Genomic DNA, 20,057 nt, shown 5'->3' with positions numbered 1-20,057 from the left:
GCTCTCACACTCCGTGGGCTCATCTACCTCACACTCCGTGGGGTCATCTGTCCTCACACCCCGTGGGGTCATCTGCCCTCAGACTCTGTGGGCTCATCTGCCCTCAGACCCTGTGGGGTCATCTGCCTTCACACTCCGTGGGCTCATCTGCCCTCACACTCTGTGGGGTCATCTGCCCTCACACTCCGTGGGATCATCTGCCCTAACACCCCATGGGGTCATCTGCCCTCACACCCCATGGGGTCATCTGCCCTCACACCCCATGGGCTCATCTACCTCACATGGTGTGGGGTCATCTGCCCTCACACTCCATGGGGTCATCTGCCTCACACAGTGTCGGGTCATCTGCCCTCAGACTCCATGGGCTCATCTGCCTCACACGGTGTGGGGTCATCTGCCCTCACACTCCGTGGACTCATCTGCTCTCACACTCCGTGGGCTCATCTACCTCACACTCCGTGGGGTCATCTGCCCTCACACTCCGTGGGGTCATCTGCCCTCACACTCCATGGGCTCATCTGCTCTCACACTCCGTGGGCTCATCTACCTCACACTCCATGGGGTCATCTGCCCTCAGACTCCGTGGGGTCATCTGCCCTCACACTCCATGGGGTCATCTGCCCTCACACCCCGTGGGGTCATCTGCCCTCACACCCCGTGGGCTCATCTGTCCTCACACCCCATGGGGTCATCTGCCCTCAGACTCCGTGGGGTCATCTGCCCTCACACTCCATGGGGTCATCTGCCCTCACACTCCATGGGCTCATCTGCCCTCACACTCCATGGGCTCATCTGTCCTCACACCCCATGGGGTCATCTGCCCTCAGACTCCGTGCGGTCATCTGCCCTCACACTCCATGGGGTCATCTGCCCTCACACTCCTCATCTGCTCTCACACTCCGTGTGCTCATCTACCTCACACTCCATGGGGTCATCTGCCCTCACACTCCGTGGGGTCATCTGCCCTCATACCCCATGGGTCATCTGCCCTCACACTCCGTGGGGTCATCTGTCCTCACACCCCATGGGGTCATCTGCCCTCAGACTCCGTGGGGTCATCTGCCCTCACACTCCATGGGGTCATCTGCCCTCACACTCCATGGGCTCATCTGCCCTCACACTCCATGGGGTCATCTGTCCTCACACCCCATGGGGTCATCTGCCTCACATGGTGTGGGGTCATCTGCCCTCACACTCCATGGGCTCATCTGTCCTCACACCCCATGGGGTCATCTGCCCTCAGACTCCGTGCGGTCATCTGCCCTCACACTCCATGGGGTCATCTGCCCTCACACTCCTCATCTGCTCTCACACTCCGTGGGCTCATCTACCTCACACTCCATGGGGTCATCTGCCCTCACACTCCGTGGGGTCATCTGCCCTCATACCCCATGGGTCATCTGCCCTCACACTCCGTGGGGTCATCTGTCCTCACACCCCATGGGGTCATCTGCCCTCAGACTCCGTGGGGTCATCTGCCCTCACACTCCATGGGGTCATCTGCCCTCACACTCCATGGGCTCATCTGCCCTCACACTCCATGGGGTCATCTGTCCTCACACCCCATGGGGTCATCTGCCCTCACACTCCATGGGGTCATCTGCCTCACATGGTGTGGGGTCATCTGCCCTCACACTCCATGGGCTCATCTGCCCTCAGACTCCATGGGGTCATCTGCCTCACACGGTGTGGGGTCATCTGCCCTCAGACTCCATGGGCTCATCTGCCTCACATGGTGTGGGGTCATCTGCCCTCACACTCCGTGGACTCATTTACCCTCACACTCCATGGGCTCATCTGCCCTCACACGGTGTGGGGTCATCTGCCCTCACACTCCGTGGGCTCATCTACCCTCACACTCCATGGGCTCATCTGCCCTCACACAGTGTGGGGTCATCTGCCCTCACACTCCATGGGCTCATCTACCTCATACTCCATGGGCTCATCTGCCCTCACACTCCGTGGGCTCATCTGCCCTCAGACTCCGTGGGCTCATCTGTCCTCACACCCCGTGGGGTCATCTGCCCTCACACTCCGTGGGATCATCTGCCCTAACACCCCGTGGGCTCATCTGCCCTCAAACCCTGTGGGTTCATCTGCCCTCACACTCTGTGGGGTCATCTGCCCTCAGACTCCGTGGGGTCATCTGCCCTAACACCCCATGGGGTCATCTGCCCTCACACCCCATGGGCTCATCTACCTCACACCGTGTGGGGTCATCTGCCCTCACACTCCATGGGGTCATCTGCCTCACATAGTGTGGGGTCATCTGCCCTCACACTCCATGGGCTCATCTACCTCACACTCCGTGGGGTCATCTGCCCTCAGACTCCGTGGGGTCATCTGCCTCACACTCCATGGGGTCATCTGCCTCACACTCCGTGGGGTCATCTGCCCTCACACCCCGTGGGCTCATCTGTCCTCACACCCCATGGGGTCATCTGCCCTCAGACTCCGTGGGGTCATCTGCCCTCACACTCCATGGGGTCATCTGCCCTCACACTCCATGGGCTCATCTGCCCTCACACTCCATGGGGTCATCTGTCCTCACACCCCATGGGGTCATCTGCCCTCACACTCCATGGGGTCATCTGCCTCACATGGTGTGGGGTCATCTGCCCTCACACTCCATGGGCTCATCTGCCCTCAGACTCCATGGGGTCATCTGCCTCACACGGTGTGGGGTCATCTGCCCTCAGACTCCATGGGCTCATCTGCCTCACATGGTGTGGGGTCATCTGCCCTCACACTCCGTGGACTCATTTACCCTCACACTCCATGGGCTCATCTGCCCTCACACGGTGTGGGGTCATCTGCCCTCACACTCCGTGGGCTCATCTACCCTCACACTCCATGGGCTCATCTGCCCTCACACAGTGTGGGGTCATCTGCCCTCACACTCCATGGGCTCATCTACCTCATACTCCATGGGCTCATCTGCCCTCACACTCCGTGGGCTCATCTGCCCTCAGACTCCGTGGGCTCATCTGTCCTCACACCCCGTGGGGTCATCTGCCCTCACACTCCGTGGGATCATCTGCCCTAACACCCCGTGGGCTCATCTGCCCTCAAACCCTGTGGGTTCATCTGCCCTCACACTCTGTGGGGTCATCTGCCCTCAGACTCCGTGGGGTCATCTGCCCTAACACCCCATGGGGTCATCTGCCCTCACACCCCATGGGCTCATCTACCTCACACCGTGTGGGGTCATCTGCCCTCACACTCCATGGGGTCATCTGCCTCACATAGTGTGGGGTCATCTGCCCTCACACTCCATGGGCTCATCTACCTCACACTCCGTGGGGTCATCTGCCCTCAGACTCCGTGGGGTCATCTGCCTCACACTCCATGGGGTCATCTGCCTCACACTCCGTGGGGTCATCTGCCCTCACACCCCGTGGGCTCATCTGTCCTCACACCCCATGGGGTCATCTGCCCTCACACTCCATGGGGTCATCTGCCCTCAGACTCCGTGGGCTCATCTGCCCTCACACTCCGTGGGCTCATCTGCCCTCACACCCTGTGGGCTCACCTGTCCTCACACCCCATGGGCTCATCTGCCCTCAGACTCCGTGGGATCATCTGCCCTCACACTCCATGGGGTCATCTGCCCTAACACCCTGTGGGGTCATCTGTCCTCACGCCCCATGGGGTCATCTGCCCTCACACTCCATGGGCTCATCTGCCCTCACACTCCATGGGCTCATCTACCTCACACTCCATGGGGTCATCTGCCCTCACACTCCGTGGGGTCATCTGCCCTAACACCCCGTGGGGTCATCTGCCCTAACACCCCGTGGGGTCATCTGCCCTAACACTCCATGGGTCATCTGCCCTCACACCCCGTGGGCTCATCTGCCCTCACACCCCATGAGTCATCTGCCCTCACACCCCATGGGTTCATCTGCCCTCACACCCCATGGGCTCATCTGCCCTCACACCCCTTGGGGTCATCTGCCCTCACACTCCGTGGGCTCATCTACCTCACACCCCATGGGGTCATCTGCCCTCACACTCCGTGGGGTCATCTGCCCTCACACCCCATGGGCTCATCTGCCCTCACACCCCTTGGGGTCATCTGCCCTCACACTCCATGGGGTCATCTGCCCTCACACTCCATGGGGTCATCTGCCCTCACACTCCATGGGGTCACCTGCCCTCAAACCCTATGGGATCATCTACCTTGATATCCTGTGGGGTCATTTACTCTAATGCCCTGTGGGGGCTCATCTACCTCACATTGGGGTCGGGCTGATTCCTGGGGGGTTTGATCCTGGAAGAGGGTGAGGCTGTTTCTTGTGTAGACAGGGTCCCTGCCCTGGGCAGAAAGAAACTGCAGAGTGACTATACCCCAGCTGAGCTGGTCACAGGTACAAGACAATGCAGGCTGTGCCTCCATGAAGTTTGGGTCATGAAGGAATCCCAGTCCTTGGCCATGGCAGTGGGGTGAAGGGGGCGGGGTGACAGGTGCTCAGCTCAGTGGAGCAGAGGGCAAGGCTGAGCTCACTCATTGGAGCCCAGAGACAGTTAGAGGTCGACTGTCAGAGCACCATCTGGCATTGGTCATTAACACCTGCCTCTAGGTGGTGAAGAGGAGGAGGAGACAGCTCCATGGCCTCGCACCCCAGTGCCTCTGCCTGCCTCTGCTCACCACCACCCTCTCCTGAGTCCAGCTCTCAACCTGTGTCTTGGGGTGGGTGGCGCTTTGTGTAGGTCCAGTCCGTCTCCACATTCAAGATCGTCTCAAGATCCGGAACACTCCTTGACGGAATATATTCACCATTTAGAAAAGATCCAGCAGAGACTCGGGGGGCTGCCACCAGGTATCCGATGGTCCTCCTCAGCGTGCTTCCAGATGACAGGACTCGGGGCCGGGCAGTGGCGCTCCTAGTAGCGCGCATAAGTCACCGTGCATGAGGACCTGGGTTCCAGCCCCCATCAGCAGCTGCAGGTTGGGGGTGGGGGGTGAGCTTCATGAGGGTGGCGCAGTGCTGCAGGTGACTTTTTTAGTCTCCCTGTTTCTGTCGCTATCAGAATCAAGGGAAGGAAAAGGGATAAAGCCACCAGGAGCCGTCAGCTGTGCAGGCACCAAGCTCCAGTGGTGGCAGTCGCCAGTCACTCACTCGGTGGCAGCGGTGGAAACGAGCTCCGTAGCCCAGGGGTGTCATGGTGCTTAGGCAAACCAGCCAAGCTGCCCTTCTCCAGCTGAGGGGCTGTGAGTGCAGGCTGCTCGGGGCAGCGCCTGACTAGCCTCTGGTCCTTCCGGCGCGAGAACAGAGTACCTTTGCCAGGGTCTTCTCTTGTTTCTCGGTTGTCATTGAAGCCCCTGCATTTCATTGTGATTCTTTTTATCAAAAGCAAGAAATATTCAGTTGTTGTGTTTCAGCATTGTGAAGTTGTTACTTTTATTTGTATTTAGATTCCACGTCAAAGAAATACTGCCACCAGAAGAATAAACAATGAATAAAGTCCTGTGGCTCCAGCTGTGGCAGTTCCACTTGAGGGAAAGGTGTGTCGGTCCTTTCCCTAAGGAAACGAGGGTGTGGGGAGCCCAGCCCTCAGTGCTGTCACCTTGAAGCATTGCTGCAAAGCCAAACACAGTGTTCAGTGGGTCTTAGCTCCTGACTGAGGGGAGTGTGTGTGTGGGTGCCAGCTGTGCGGCCGGTTCCTCAGGGCATGAGCAGTGGCTTTCTGCTGTTTGTTGTCTGAAGTGTACAGGTGGAAACTGGGTTTTAAAATGGAGATATAACAAGCAAAAGGGGAATAAAGTGAAAGCACTGACTTGCTTGTGAATAGACTGTTTTGTTATTTAGTTTTGTGCACTTTCATCACTGGTGAATGAATGAGTAAGATATAGGCCTAGATTTCATGTCAAACTCAGCAAGTTATTATTTTTAGGTTTGGCATATATATATGAAACATTGGCAAAGCCATAGGTTAAGAGGGATACAACTTTGTACAATTCCCACCACCACCTCCACCAGAACTCCGTATCCCATCCCCTCCCCTGACAGCTTTCCCATTCTCTATCCCTCTGGGAGTATGGACCCAGGGTCACTGTGGGGTGCAGAAGGTGGGAGTTCTGGCTTCTGTAATTGCTTCCCCACTGAACATGGGTGTTGACAGGTGGATCCACACTCCCAGCCTGCCTCTCTCTTTCCCTAGTGGGGCAGGGCTCTGGGGAAGCGGAGCTCCAGGACACATTGGTGGGGTTGTCTGTCCAGGGAAGTCTGGTCACATCATGCTGGCATCTGGGGACCTGGTGGCTGAAAAGAGAGTTAACATACAGAGCCAGATTGTTGAACAATCATGGACCTAAAGGCTGGAATAGTGCAGATGAAGAGTTCGGGGGCGGGGGGTCCTCCATTTTGTAGATAGCTAGTAGGCCTATTTTAGTAATATTACAAAGGGTCTGTAGCTGTACTAGTGGGTTTTTTTGTTTGTTTTGCCTGAGCCTGAGATCTGATATGCAGGTGAATCCAAGTTATTGTCTGGGGAGATGATGTCATGGCTGGAAAAAGGACCAGAAAGCTGGATCAGGGAAGAGAGTAGCTCCCTAATATGGGAAAGGTGTATAAATATTGTTGACTGTAAACCCCATCGATTTGATGTGATCTGGGGCCCGTAATTAGCTTAGGAGCCTGTGTGACATCTAGATATGAGCTCACATTCTGTGGTCATGAGTAGGAACATTCCAAGCTGCCCCAATTTCAGGACCCATCTTCCTCAGGTGGAACATCCAGCCTCCCTTTGGAGGGTGGAAAGCAAGTTAAACTTTTTTAGGAATCCAGATTATTTCTTATCTAGTAACACAGATACCTACTTGTCTTGGCTTAGCTGAATTTGAATTTTTTATTAGTGGTTTAATACTGATTTACAAAATTAGGAGATAACAGGGGTATAACTCCCTCTACTGGAAACTGTAGTAGTTCTCCTGAGATTGCACTTACGGGATAACTATTATTTCAGTGATTATATACATATTTGACCATATTTCCTTTTTTTCTTTTTTAAATTTTTTTATTAATTTATTATGGATAGAGACAGAGCACATGTGCTGCCCAGGATGGAACTCGGGACCTCATGCTTGAGAGTCTGAAGGTTCAGTCACTGTGCCACCTCCCGGATCACTTGAGCATTTTTTTTTTAAATATTTATTTTCCCTTTTCTTGCCCTTGTTTTATTATTGTAGTTGTTCCTGATGTTGTCATTGTTGGATAGGACAGAGAGAAATGGAGAGAGAGGCGGAGAGAAAAGTAGACACCTGCAGACCTGCTTCACCACCTGCAGAGCGACTCCCCTGCAGGTGAGGAGCCAGGGGCTTGAACCGGGATCCTCAGGTGTGCTTAACTCATTGTGCTGCCGCCCGACCCCCTTGACCATATTTCTATGGTCCTCCCTCCCTCCCTTTTTTTTTTTCCCTCCAGGGTTATTTTTGGGGCTCGGTGCCAACACTACGAGTCCACTGTTCCTGGAGGCCATTTTTTCCCTTTTTACTGGATAGGGCAGAGAGACACTAAGGGAGGGGGGATAGGGAGAGAGGGAGAAACACCTGAAGACTTGCTTCACTACTTGTGGGGCGTGTCCCTCCCCACAGGTGGGGATGGGGGGCTCAAACCTGGGTCCTTGCACTTAGTACTATGTGCACTTAATTGGGAGTGCAACTGCCCAGCCCCCTTCCTAAGTCACACCTACTTCTGAATGCCCTCCCCCCCCCCCTTTTCTTGTCCTGGAGGAGTTGGGTTCAGAGCCCACTGGTCATTTCTCCCTAACATGTCTCCCCCTCTGGGAGCATGGACCCAGGGTCATTATGGGGAGCAGAAGGTGGGAATTGTGACTTCTCTAGTTGCTTCTCCACTGAGCATGGGCGTTGGCAGGTGGGTCCACACCCCCAGCCTGTCTCTCTTTTTCCCTAGTGGGGCAGGGCTCCTGGTGGGGTGGTTTCCAGGACACACTGGCGAGGTTGTCTGCCTAGGGAAGTCAGGTTGGCATCATGGTGGCATCTGCAGTTTGGTGGCTGAAAGGTGGTAAAATACAGAGCAGGGAAGATTGTTCAGTAAGTATGAGCCATAAAAGAAGTACAGCAGATGAGGGCAGGGGTATAGCATAATGGTTACATGGCTGAGGCTCTCAAGTCCCAGGTTCAATCCCCCACACCGCCATAAGCCAGAGCTGAGCAGTGAGTGCCGCAGATGAAAGTAGGGGCCTTAGGGTGGAAGTAAGCTAGGGCTCTATTTTAAGTACGTCTTTGGGGCCCATGACTGGCAGTTTTTGCTGGAGCTTGATAGTTAACATGGTGGTGTTCTGAAGATATTGTCTGGGGGGAATCGGGTGGTAGCGCAGTGGGTTAAGCGCACGTGGAGCAAAGCACAAGGACCGGCATAAGGGGAGTCGCTTAACAAGCAGTGAAGCAGGTCTGCAGGTGTCTGTCTTTCTCTCCCCCTCTCTGTCTTCCCCTCCTCTCTCCATTTCTCTCTGTCCTATCCAATAACGACAACATCAATAACAATAATAAGGGAATAAATAAATATATATTTAAAAAATATATTGTCTGGGAAGATGGCATCAGAGTGGAGATAGGGCTAGACTAGATAGCTGGACAAGGGCAGAGAGTAGATCCCAAACTTAAAGAAAATATCTGAATACAATTAGCTGATTACCCCATCAGTCTGACCCAGGGGCCATATCTATTCACATTCAGCACAGGAGACCGTGTGCCATCCGTGTCCCTGTCAGTCTGAGCTCAGTCCATGGTCACCGCTGGAACATTCTAGGCTGCTCTCAGGTCAGGGCCCGTCTTCCTTGAGGGGCAGAGCAGGCTGACCAGCCTCCCTTCAGAGAGTGGGCAGTCCCACCATGGCTGCTCTGCAGTGAGGGTGGGTCCTGGGGAGGCAATAGGAGGGCTTGTGATGCTGTTCCTGATGGAGGTGACAGTGGTGGTGGAGGGAGGAATCTGTGAGAGGTCTGGGCCCATCATGTCTGTGGGAATCCCAGGATGCCTGGCCAGGGTTCCAGGTGACGGGTGGCCTGGCAGTGGCCAAAAAGGCCACCGTGAAGTATGCAGGTCTCTTGCTGTCACCCAGCCTGGTAGTCCGGTCTACCCGACAAGCTAGAGCTTTCTCCACTCATGAGAGTCATCTGTCCTTGGATTCTCATCTTGACCAGATGCTGCCAACGCCTCTGCCCTCCCACTCCCAAGGGAGCTTCCTGTCCTGTCTCCCACACTCCTGTCCACACACTCTGCCTGGCCCAGGCTCAGAGGGACATGTGTGGACAGCTCTCGGTGTCGCCAGGAATTCTGAACAGATACGCATTCTCCTAGATTCACGTTCTGTCACTAAAGAAAATTTCCCAGTACAACCGATGAATAACTGCATGTTCTGCATGTGACCACTGGTGTGTGCACCATGACGAGGCTTAGTCACAGCACTCCTGACACGGAGAAACGCTGCACTGCACCCTACACCATTCACAGCCGGCTAGACCATGGTGACTTCAGCTCACCTCACACCCCCACACTCACTGCTCCACCAGCTCACCTCACCTCACCCCTCCCATACTCACTGCTCCACCAGCTCACCCCTCCCTTACTCACTGCTCCACTATCTCTCCTCACCCCTCTCATACTCACTGCTCCACCAGCTCACCTCACCTCACCTCACCCCTCCCATACTCACTGCTAGCCAGGATAGCCTGAGGGGGCTTCTTCCCGAGCTAGTGCTCTCTGGGTTGGAGAGATCTCAACTGGAGCCCATCTAGGCTGCTGCGTGGGAGAGGGATCAGGAACTCGTGCCGCACTAACTTCGCAGGAGATACACTCTGGAACTCTCGGAGCCGGAAAGCAATTTCCAAGTGTCTTTAATCAGAAGAGCAGCTGTTTTTATACTCTCCAAGTAGGGTGGAAACAGGATGTGACATAGAGAGGGTGGAGCGAAAAGTGACTGGTGGAAGATCAGGGTGTGACAAGGAGAGGATCAGGGTGTGACAAGGAGAGGGTCAGGGTGTGACAAGGAGAGGGGGTGGAGCAGGTGACAATGCTACCACTGAACCACCAATGCCCTGGAGGGCGTGTGGTGCTTTATGTAAACGTAAAAGTGATTTATGTAAATAGACCAAAGCTTTGAATGGGATCAAATCTATCCCTATATAGGCATATGGTTAAGCAGAAGCCAGGGGGAGCTGGCATACTATCCAACACCTGCTCCACCAGCTCACCTCACCTCACCCCTCCCTTACTCACTGCTTCACCAGCTCACCTCACCTCACCCCTCCTTACTCACTGCTCCACCAGCTCAGCTCACCTCACCCCTCTCATACTCACTGCTCCACCAGCTCACCACACCCCACCCCACCCCTCCCTTACTGCTCCACCAGCTCACCCCACCCCTCCCTTACTCACTGCTCCATCACCTCACCTCACCCCTCCTTACTGCTCCACCACCTCACCCCACCCATCCCTTACTCACTGCTCCACCACCTCACCTCACCCCTCCCTTACTCACTGCTCCACCACCTCACCTGACCTCACCCCTCCCTTACTGCTCCACCACCTCATCCCTCCCTTACTCACTGCTCCACCAGCTCAGCTCACCTCACCCCTCCTTATTCACTGCTCCACCAGCTCACCTCACCTCACCCCTCCCTTACTGCTCCACCACCGCACCTCAACCCACCCCTCCCTTACTCACTGCTCCACCAGCTCACCTCACCTCACACCTCCTTACTCACTGCTCCACGACCTCACCTCACCCCTCCCTTACTCACTGCTACACCACCTCACCTCACCCCTCCCTTACTCACTGCTCTACTACCTCTTCTCACCCCTCTCATACTCACTGCTCCACCAGCTCACCTCACCCCTCCCTTACTGCTCCACCACCTCACCTCACCTCTCCTTACTGCTCCACCAGCTCACCTCACCTCACCCCTCCTTACTCACTGCTCCACCAGCTCACCTCACCCCTCCTTACTCACTGCTCCACCAGCTCACCTCACCCCTCCCATACTCACTGCTCCACCAGCTCACCTCACCCCTCCCTTACTCACTGCTCCACCAGCTCACCTCACCCCTCCCTTACTCACTGCTCCACCAGCTCAATTCACCCCTCCCTTACTGCTCCACCAGCTCACCTCACCCCTCCCTTACTGCTCCACCAGTTCACCTCACCTCACCCCTCCCATACTCACTGTTCCACCAGCTCACTTCACCCCTCTCATACTCACTGCTCCACCAGCTCACCTCACCCCTCCCTTACTTACTGCTCCACCAGCTCACCTCACCTCACCTCACCCCTCCCTTACTCACTGCTCCACCACCTCACCTCACCCCTCCCTTACTCACTGCTCCACCACCTCACCTCACCCCTCCCTTACTCACTGCTCCACCACCTCACCTCACCCTTCCCTTACTTACAGCTGCACCAGCTCACCTCACCTCACCCCTCCCTTAGTCACTGCTCTACTACCTCTCCTCACCCCTCTCATACTCACTGCTCCACCAGCTCACCTCACCTCAACCCTCCTTACTCACTGCTCCACCAGCTCACCTCACCCCTCCTTACTGCTCCACCAGCTCACCTCACCTCACCCCTCCCATACTCACTGCTCCACCAGCTCACCTCACCCCTCCCTTACTGCTCCACCAGCTCACCTCATCTCACCCCTCCCTTACTCACTGCTCCACCACCTCACCTCACCCCTCCTTACTCACTGCTCCACCAGCTCACCTCACCTCACCTCTCCCTTACTCACTGCTCCACCAGCTCACCTCACCCCTCCCTTACTGCTCCACCAGCTCACCTCACCTCACCCCTCCCTTACTCACTGCTCCACCACCTCACCTCACCCCTCCTTACTCACTGCTCCACCAGCTCACCTCACCTCACCCCTCCCTTACTGCTCCACCACCTCACCTCACCCCTCCCTTACTCACTGCTCCACCAGCTCACCTCACCTCACCCCTCCCTTAATCACTGCTCCACCACCTCACCTCACCCCTCCTTACTGCTCCACCAGCTCACCTCACCTCACCCCTCCCATACTCACTGCTCCACCACCTCACCTCACCCCTCCCTTACTCACTGCTCAACCAGCTCACCTCACCCCTCCCGTGCTCCAGTGCTCTACACTACAACTCCCAGAGCCTGCTGCTCATACCCCCCACTCTCTCTGCACCTCTGTGACTGGGGACAGGTGGTGGCCTTTCCAAATCAGATGGGAGGCTGGAGACACTGCTCAGACATGGCAAGAGTTTAAGAGTATGCAAGCTAGTGGTAGGGTGCTAGGGACCACAGGCTCTCAGGGATGAGAAGCAGAAGGAACGAGAGAACAGATGGATGGGTGGACTCTAGGCCTCTAAAAGATGAGTGCTGGGAGCTCTCAAGTGAACTCTTCTTTTAAATTCTTTTATTGGGGCATTCCAGTCCTAGGTAGACACTCAAATGCATGTCTCACACTTTCGGCAAGACACTCAGCTCCAGCCTAGGTCCTTCTCCATCAGCAACCCCATCCCCATCAGAGTCCTTTAATTCCAACTCTGAGGTCATGAGGGGAACCTGGGGCCATGAGGGAACCCTGAGGAAGGGGATCCTGGGGCCTAGAGGACACCCTGAGGAAGGGGATCCTCGGGCCAAGAGGGAACCCTGAGGAGGGGATCCTGGGGCCTTGAGGAAACCCTGAGGAGAGGATCCTGGGGCCTTGAGGGAACCCTGAGGAAGGGGATCCTGGGGCATAGAGGGAACCCTGAGGAAGGGGATCCTCGGGCCATGAGGGAACCCTGAGGAGGGGATCCTGGGGCCTTGAGGGAACCCTGAGGAAGGGGATCCTGGGGCATAGAGGGAACCCTGAGGAAGGGGATCCTGGGGCATAGAGGGAACCCTGAGGAAGGGGATCCTGGGGCATAGAGGGAACCCTGAGGAAGGGAATCCTAGGGCCATGAGGGAACCCTGAGGAGGGGATCCTGGGGCCTTGAGGGAACCCTGAGGAAGGGGATCCTGGGGCATAGAGGGAACCCTGAGGAAGGGGATCCTGGAGCCTTGAGGGAACCCTGAGGAAGGGGATCCTGGGGCATAGAGGGAACCCTGAGGAAGGGAATCCTAGGGCCATGAGGGAACCCTGAGGAGGGGATCCTGGGGCCTTGAGGGAACCCTGAGGAAGGGGATCCTGAGGCCATGAGGGAACCCCGAGGAGAGGATCCTGGGGCCTTGAGGGAAGCCTGAGGAAGGGGATCCTGGGGCATAGAGGGAACCCTGAGGAAGGGGATCCTGGAGCCTTGAGGGAACCCTGAGGAGGGGATCCTGAGGCCTTGAGGGAACCCTGAGGAAGGGGATCCAGGGGGCCATGAGGGAACCCTGAGGAGGGGGTCCTGGGGCATAGAGGGAACCCTGAGGAGGGGATCCTGGAGCCTTGAGAGAACCCTGAGGAAGGGGATCCTGGGGCCTTGAGGGAACCCTGAGGAAGGGGATCCAGGGGCCATGAGGGGAACCCTGAGGAAGGGGATCCTGGAGCCTTGAGGGAACCCTGAGGAAGGGGATCCAGGGGCCATGAGGGGAACCCTGAGGAAGGGGATCCTGGAGCCTTGAGGGGACCCTGAGGAAGGGGATCCAGGGGCCATGAGGGGAACCCTGAGGAAGGGGGTCCAGGGGTCATGAGGGGACCCTGGGGTCCTGAGGGACTCTGAGGAGGGGGATCCTGTGGTCATGAGGGAATTTGGGGAGGGGGATCCCGGGGCCATGACGGACTCTGTGGAGAGGTCCTGTGCCTGGGGCTCCATGGGCTCCTCTGAGTGGAGGGGGACCCGGTAGCGGGTGAGAGGAGAGTGAGGGTTTAGGAGACTGGGGAAGGGTCCAACACCCGGACAGCTTGGCGCAGACTCCAATCACGCGCACAGCCTCTCGGGAGTGACGTACGATCGACCCGCCCCTGACGGTCGTAGGGTCCAATGGCAGCGAGCTGTGGGTGTTGATGGGCGGGGCTGAAGCCCTACAGGGTCAAACGCTTCTGCGCAGGCGCACAGCCTCCCGGCAGCCTCCGCGCAAGCGCAGTGCGGGAGCCGCGCGCTCGTGCCCGAGCTCGTGGCCGCGCGGAGCAGCTGGACCGCGCCCCTGCCGCCTGCCAGACGGGTCAGGCCCGGTTCGGCGGCGTCATGGCCGGTCCGGGTCCGCTGGGGGAGGCGCTGCCGCCCGACCTGCGCGCCAGCCTGGCCGAGCTGGAGCTGGAGCTGTCGGAGGGTGAGCCGGGTCGGGCCCCTTGTACCTCAGAGCCGGGCTGCTCGGAACGGGCGCCTCAGAGCCGGACCTCTCATGACCCTCAGAGCGGGGCCCTCAGACCCTCAGAGCCTCAGAGCCGGGGCCCTCAGACCCTCAGAGCCTCAGAGCCGGGGCCCTCAGACCCTCAGACCCTCAGAGCCTCAGAGCCGGGACCCTCAGACCCTCAGAGCCGGGACCCTGAGACCCTCAGAGCCGGGACCCTCAGACCCTCAGAGCCGGGACCCTGAGACCCTCAGAGCCGGGGCCCTCAGACCCTCAGAGCCGGGACCCTCAGACCCTCAGAGCCGGGACACTCAGACCCTCAGAGCAGGGACCCTCAGAGCCGGGACCCTCAGACCCTCAGAGCTGGGACCCTCTGACCCTCAGAGCCGGGGCCCTCAGACCCTCAGAGCCGGAACCCTCAGAGCCGGGGCCCTCAGACCCTCAGAGCCGGGGCCCTCAGACCCTCAGAGCCGGAACCCTCAGACCCTCAGAGCCGGAACCCTCAGACCCTCAGAGCCGGAACCCTCAGAGCTGGGGCCCTCAGGTACCCTCAGCGCCGGGACCCTCAGAGCCGGAACCCTCAGAGCTGGAACCCTCAGACCCTCAGAGCTGGGGCCAGACCCTCAGGACCCTCAGAGCTGGGACCTTCAGGACCCTCAGAGCTGGGGCCCTCAGACCCTCAGAGCCGGACCCTCAGAGACGGGACCCTCAGAGCTGGGACTCTCAGGACCCTCAGAGACGGGATCCTCAGAGCCAGACCCTCAGACCTTCAGAGTCAGACCCTCAGACCTTCAGAGCTGGGACCCTCAGGATCCTCAGAGCCGGGACCCTCAGGACCCTCAGAGACGGGACCCTCAGGACCTATAAGACTCCAAAACCCCCACACCCTGGCACCCGGCATCCCTTCCTCAGTAGACCCTCAGGACCCAACATGGGGGCCACTCTCATCTGGCACCTGGCCTGGAGTTCAGATCTGGGACTCCTGACCCTGGCCCCACTACGGACCCTACAGCTGGCGCTGATAGGGGCTTGAATGCAGGGATGGGATAATGCCAGGTCCTGGGGTGCAGGTGTGGGGATGTCCCCTGTGTAGAGTGGGTGTGGCCTGTATGGGGGTGGTGCTTGCCTGAGTCCTTGGGGAAGGGTGAGGTGTAGGGGTGCTGCCACCTGTGCCTTCCTGTAAGCAGTGTCTTGTCCTCAGTTAGAAGGCTACAGTGTCAGTGACAAAGCATAGATACTTGAGTGAGGTGCTGTCCCCCTCTGTGGTGTTCTCAGCCCTGAACCCTGTTGGGGGGAGGTGTGGTGGCCTGGTGCAGGTGGGGGCTGTCACCGGCCTGTGACCATTGGACTTAGGGCCTGTCCACCCTCGAGGACACTGCAGCCCTGAGGAAAGCGTCTAACGGTCTCGCAGGTCTTGAGCCGGGGATGTACTTGCAGCTTTTGAGTTTCAAACTCAGCTTGGGACTGGTGTGTCCCTGGGCTGGGTGGCGCACTCACGGTGACCTCTGGCTCCACCTGCAGGGCAGGTGCAGCTCTATTAGCCCTCAGCCACCCGAGGATGCTGCGGCTCTTTCTGCCTCACACACAGTACACCCCCTGCTTATATCCGTTGTTCAACATTCAGGTTATTTTAAATGACGAGTGGGTCTTGAACTTCTGTCCTCAGCTGGCTACAGCTTTGCATCCATGAAAATCATGTCGGCGCAGCTCAGAATTGACACACCCAGCTCTGTCTTAGCAGGTTGCCCTGATATCTGTTCCAGGGTACTAGTTATTCTTGTTTTGTGGTTGTGTGTTCGTGTGCTTCCCTGGAGTTGGCGGATGAATGAAAGTCCCCATCATTGATGCCGCAGAACACATGTATGTAGAAGTGCATCAAGTGAGGGAATTGCTTCTCACGGGCTGAGTCTTTGCTGTCTGTTACCTGCTTCTCTGCAGAGGGCATATGTGATCTATCAAAGGAGTGGGGCCTGGGCATGCAGACAAGTTAAGGATGGTGTGGACAGTGCTTGGGGTAGCAAAGGGGCAGGCATCCTGAATTCTGTCTGAGTTCTTGGCCTGACCCCTGTTTTTAGCCTGAAGAGTTGGTTGGTGATGGATGGCCATTCCCAGCTTGTTCCTGAAGCTTCCACACCTGTGACCTGGCTCCTTCTGTGTGTGCTCTGATGGTCGACCTGACCTGGGGCCACCTTTTGTCGGTTTTGGATTCACTGAGTCAAGGACTGCATTAGCAGGCTTTTGGCAGCTTCTACTTCCCTCCCCAGGTACACTGTCTCTGGAGGCTAGTGGGGAGAGGTGAGCAGTCCTAGGGGTGTCCTGCGCTTCCATGAGGAGCCAGTCAGGTGTTTTGAGCTGGTGAGGCGTTTTGTTTCTGTAAGCAGAGGAAGGCAGTGTTGAAGTACAGACCTAAAGCAGTCCACTTCATTGTCATGATTTCATATTTGGAGAAGTAGAGTGTGGGGCTTTTCCTTGCTCAGTTCCCACTCCCCCCCCCCCCCCATGGGGGGTGGTGAAGATAAACTATAAAAACAGAGGCATTTACTTATTAACATGAGAGTGGGAAATAACCAGAGCATCACTGTAGCACAAATGGTGCAGGGCATTGAACCTGGGAACCATACCTGCAAGTCCTGCATTCTCCTGCTGTGCCACCTCCCTGAACTGCCATCTCCCTGGACTGCTACATAAACTTTTTTTTAAATTTAATTTGTTTATTATTTGTTGGATAGAGGCAGAGAGAAATTGACAAGGAAAATAGACAACTTGCCGCACTGCTTCTCCACTTGCAAAACTTTCTTCCTGCTGTTGGGGACCTGGGGCTTGAACACAGATCCTTGTATATTATAACACAGATCCATATATCCATGTGTGCTCATCACGGTGGCACTGGCTTAGTTTCTTTTTTTTTGATAGAGACAGAAGGAGAGGCCAGGCAGTGGCACATCTGGTTAATCGCACACATTACTATAGTAATTAAAAAAAAGACTTCAGTGGGAGTCGGGCTGTAGCGCAGCGGGTTAAGCGCACGAGGGGCAAAGCACGAGGACCGGCATAAGGATCCCAGTTCAAACCCCGGCTCCCCACTTGCAAGGAAGTCGCTTCACAGGCGGTGAAGCAGGTCTGCAGGTGTCTATCTTTCTCTCCTCCTCTCTGTCTTCCCCTCCTCTCTCCATTTCTCTCTGTCCTGTCCAACAACGACAACAACAATAATAACTACAACAATAAAACAACAAGGGCAACAAAAGGGAATAAATAAATAAAATAAAATAAAATAAAAGACTTCGGTGTGGCTTGTCTTGGGGTTTTAACACATGAGGAGTTTATTAAATAAAACACAGGTTATTTAAGTACAGCAAAACAAGCAAAGGGGCAAAGATTGGCTAATCATGATGGCAGGAACCATGAGTCTTAAGCTCATTATCTGAGCTCAGTTATGGAAGTCTGTAGCATGCTTATCAGGTTGATGTCAGCCATAAGTTTACGGTCTTGTCCAAACACATTACCATGGTACTCACCTGTAGGAGGGAAGCTTTATAATTGGTGAATTAGAGCAGCAGGTGTCTCTTTATCTCTCTCTACCTCCTCCCCTCTCAATTTCTCTATTGTCTCTATCCAAGAGAGAGAGGAGAATGGCCGAGAGAGTGAAAGAGACCATAGTACTGCATCTCTCTTCAATACAATGGGGGTGGGGTTCACACCTGGTTGCACAAATAGCAAAGCAGCGCACTATGCAAGTGAGGTATTTTGCTGGCCTGGAATAAACTTTTCTTTTTCCCTCCAGAGCACTGTTCGGCTCTGGTTTATGGTGGTGCAGGGGATTGAATCAGATTTTGGAGCCTCAGGCATGAGAATCTTTTTGCATAGCCATTATACTGTCTCCTCTGCCCATGAGATAAACTTCTTAGAAAATACAGATTTGGGAGTCGGGCTGTAGCACAGCGGGTTAAGCACAGGTGGTGCTAAGCTCAAGGACCGGCGTCAGGATCCCGGTTCGAGCCCCCAGCTCCCCACCTGCAGGCAGGTCCCTTCACAGGCGGTGAAGCAGGTCTGCAGGTGTCTGTCTTTCTCTCCCCCTCTCTGTCTTCCCCTCCTCTCTCCATTTCTCTCTGTCCTATCCAACAACAATGACATCAATAATAACTACAACAATAAAACAACAAGGGCAACAAAAGGGAATAAATAAATAAAATAAAAATTTAAAAAAAAAGAAATTTGTTTAAAAAAAAAAAAAAAAGAAAATCCAGATTTGTGGTCTGGGAGGTGGCGCAGTGGCTAAGGTACTAGACTCTCAAGCATGAGGTCCCGAGTTCAATCCCTGGCAACACATGTACCAGAGTGATGGCTGGTTCTTTCTCTCTTATCTTTCTCATGAATAAATAAATAAATCCTAAAAAAAAAAAGAAAGAAAGAAAAGAAAAACATGACATGACAAACACATGTCAGACATGACAAACCACTTTTGTGGATGAGAAATTGCTTTAACTTCATAGCTGGCCTGTGCTGGGCAGGTTGGAGAGACATAGATGCTCACTACCTGTGTGGAGTCTAGCAGTGAGCGCTGGAGAGCTTGAGGATCTGGAAAAAGCTGCCCCTTGTCCTCAGCCTGCTCTCTAGCAGTGACTTACTGAGTGTGCCCGTGCTTTTCTTCATAACGCATGTGCTTCTTAACTCCACATTGAATTCCCCCTACCAGACACCTTCATGGAGCCTCTGGGGAAGGTTCTGGTCTTGCAATGCACTGACTTGGTCCCATGGGGCAGGCTTCCTGACTTCCTGTTATGGGTTGCCAGGTGGGAAATAAAGCTGAGTGGTAGCATGCCTCTACAGCTCTCTTGGGCTTAGTCCAGCTTGACTAGGGTGCTGAGGATGAACTCACTCTTCTCAGACACCCCTCCCCAGCCACCAAGTGGCCCCTTAGAGCGTATGCAAATGTCTTTATCTGCTGCATCCCCTTACCTTCACATCCCCCACAGCCAGCTCTGGCACCGTTCAGTTTCATGGTGCTAGTGCTGTAAGCTTCTTCTTCATCTTTTTTTTTTCAATTTTTTAATTTATTTTCCCTTTTGTTGCCCTTGTTTTATTGTTGTAGTTATTGTTGTTGTCGTTGTGTTAGATAGGACAGAGAAATGGAGAGAGATGGGGAGAACAGAGAAAGGGAGAGAAAGACACCTGAAGACCTGCTTCACAGGACTCCCCTGCAGGTGGGGAGCCGGGGGCTTGAACCGGGATCCTTACACCAGTCCTTGCACTTCACTCCACGTGCGTTTAACCCACTTTGCTACCGCCGGACTCCCTGTTGTGAGCTTCTTAGGGTGGCATGGCTTTGTTGATTGTTTCTGTGTCCCACATGATCTGGAGAGGAAATGCCTCCTGCACAATGGGCTACATTTGCCCCACTCCAATTTCTTTATTTTTTAAATTTTTATTTATTTATTTTCCCTTTTCTTGCTCTTGTTTTTTATTGTTGTTGTAGTTATTGTTGTTATTGATGTCGCCATCGTTAGCTAGGACAGAGAGAAATGGAGAGAGAAGGGGCAGACGGGGAGGAGAGAAAGACACCTGCAGACTTGCTTCACCGCCTGTGAAGTGAGTCCCCTGCAGGTGGGGAGCCAGGGTCCTGAACCAGGATCCTTAGGCTGGTCCTTGCGCTTCACACCACTTGCGCTTAACCTGCTGCGCTACCGTCCGACTCCCCGATTTCTTTATTTTTGTTAGCAAGTCTATTTCACAGTGTTAAATTAAGTCTCATGCTTCCTTTTTTTAAAAAAAATATTTATTTATTCCCTTTTGTTGGCCTTGTTTTATTGT

General features: G+C 55.2%; 2 protein-coding genes across 25 annotated transcripts in view; both read left to right on the top strand.

Annotated features, from left to right (window-relative positions):
• PCNT (pericentrin) overlaps positions 1–5,781 on the top strand; it is a 105,264-nt gene extending 99,483 nt beyond the window's left edge. For 12 of the 13 annotated variants that reach the window (XM_060198853.1, XM_060198842.1, XM_060198849.1 and 9 more), the window contains 2 exons: positions 4,714–4,823; positions 5,420–5,781. In XM_060198853.1, coding sequence (XP_060054836.1) covers positions 4,714–4,823; positions 5,420–5,463 — 154 coding nt within the window. In that variant the 3' untranslated portion in view covers positions 5,464–5,781. The remainder of the gene's footprint in view (positions 1–4,713; positions 4,824–5,419) is intronic. The other variant, XM_060198847.1, reaches the window with a different exon arrangement.
• An 8,246-nt stretch (positions 5,782–14,027) lies between these two features.
• The window catches only part of DIP2A (disco interacting protein 2 homolog A), a 129,416-nt gene continuing 123,386 nt past the window's right edge, over positions 14,028–20,057 (top strand). For all 12 annotated transcript variants that reach the window (XR_009551720.1, XR_009551721.1, XM_060198837.1 and 9 more), the window contains exon 1: positions 14,028–14,228. Coding sequence is in view for 10 of the 12 variants with exons in the window: in XM_060198837.1 (XP_060054820.1) it covers positions 14,144–14,228 (85 nt within the window). In the remaining 2 variants the exon portion in view is untranslated. The remainder of the gene's footprint in view (positions 14,229–20,057) is intronic.

The sequence above is a fragment of the Erinaceus europaeus genome, chromosome 9 (genome assembly GCF_950295315.1).
Source record: "Erinaceus europaeus chromosome 9, mEriEur2.1, whole genome shotgun sequence".
In the NCBI taxonomy this organism is placed as follows: Eukaryota; Metazoa; Chordata; class Mammalia; order Eulipotyphla; family Erinaceidae; genus Erinaceus; species Erinaceus europaeus.
The sequence above is the reverse complement of the archived record's forward strand: the minus strand, read 5'-3'. Positions and strand labels throughout refer to the sequence as shown.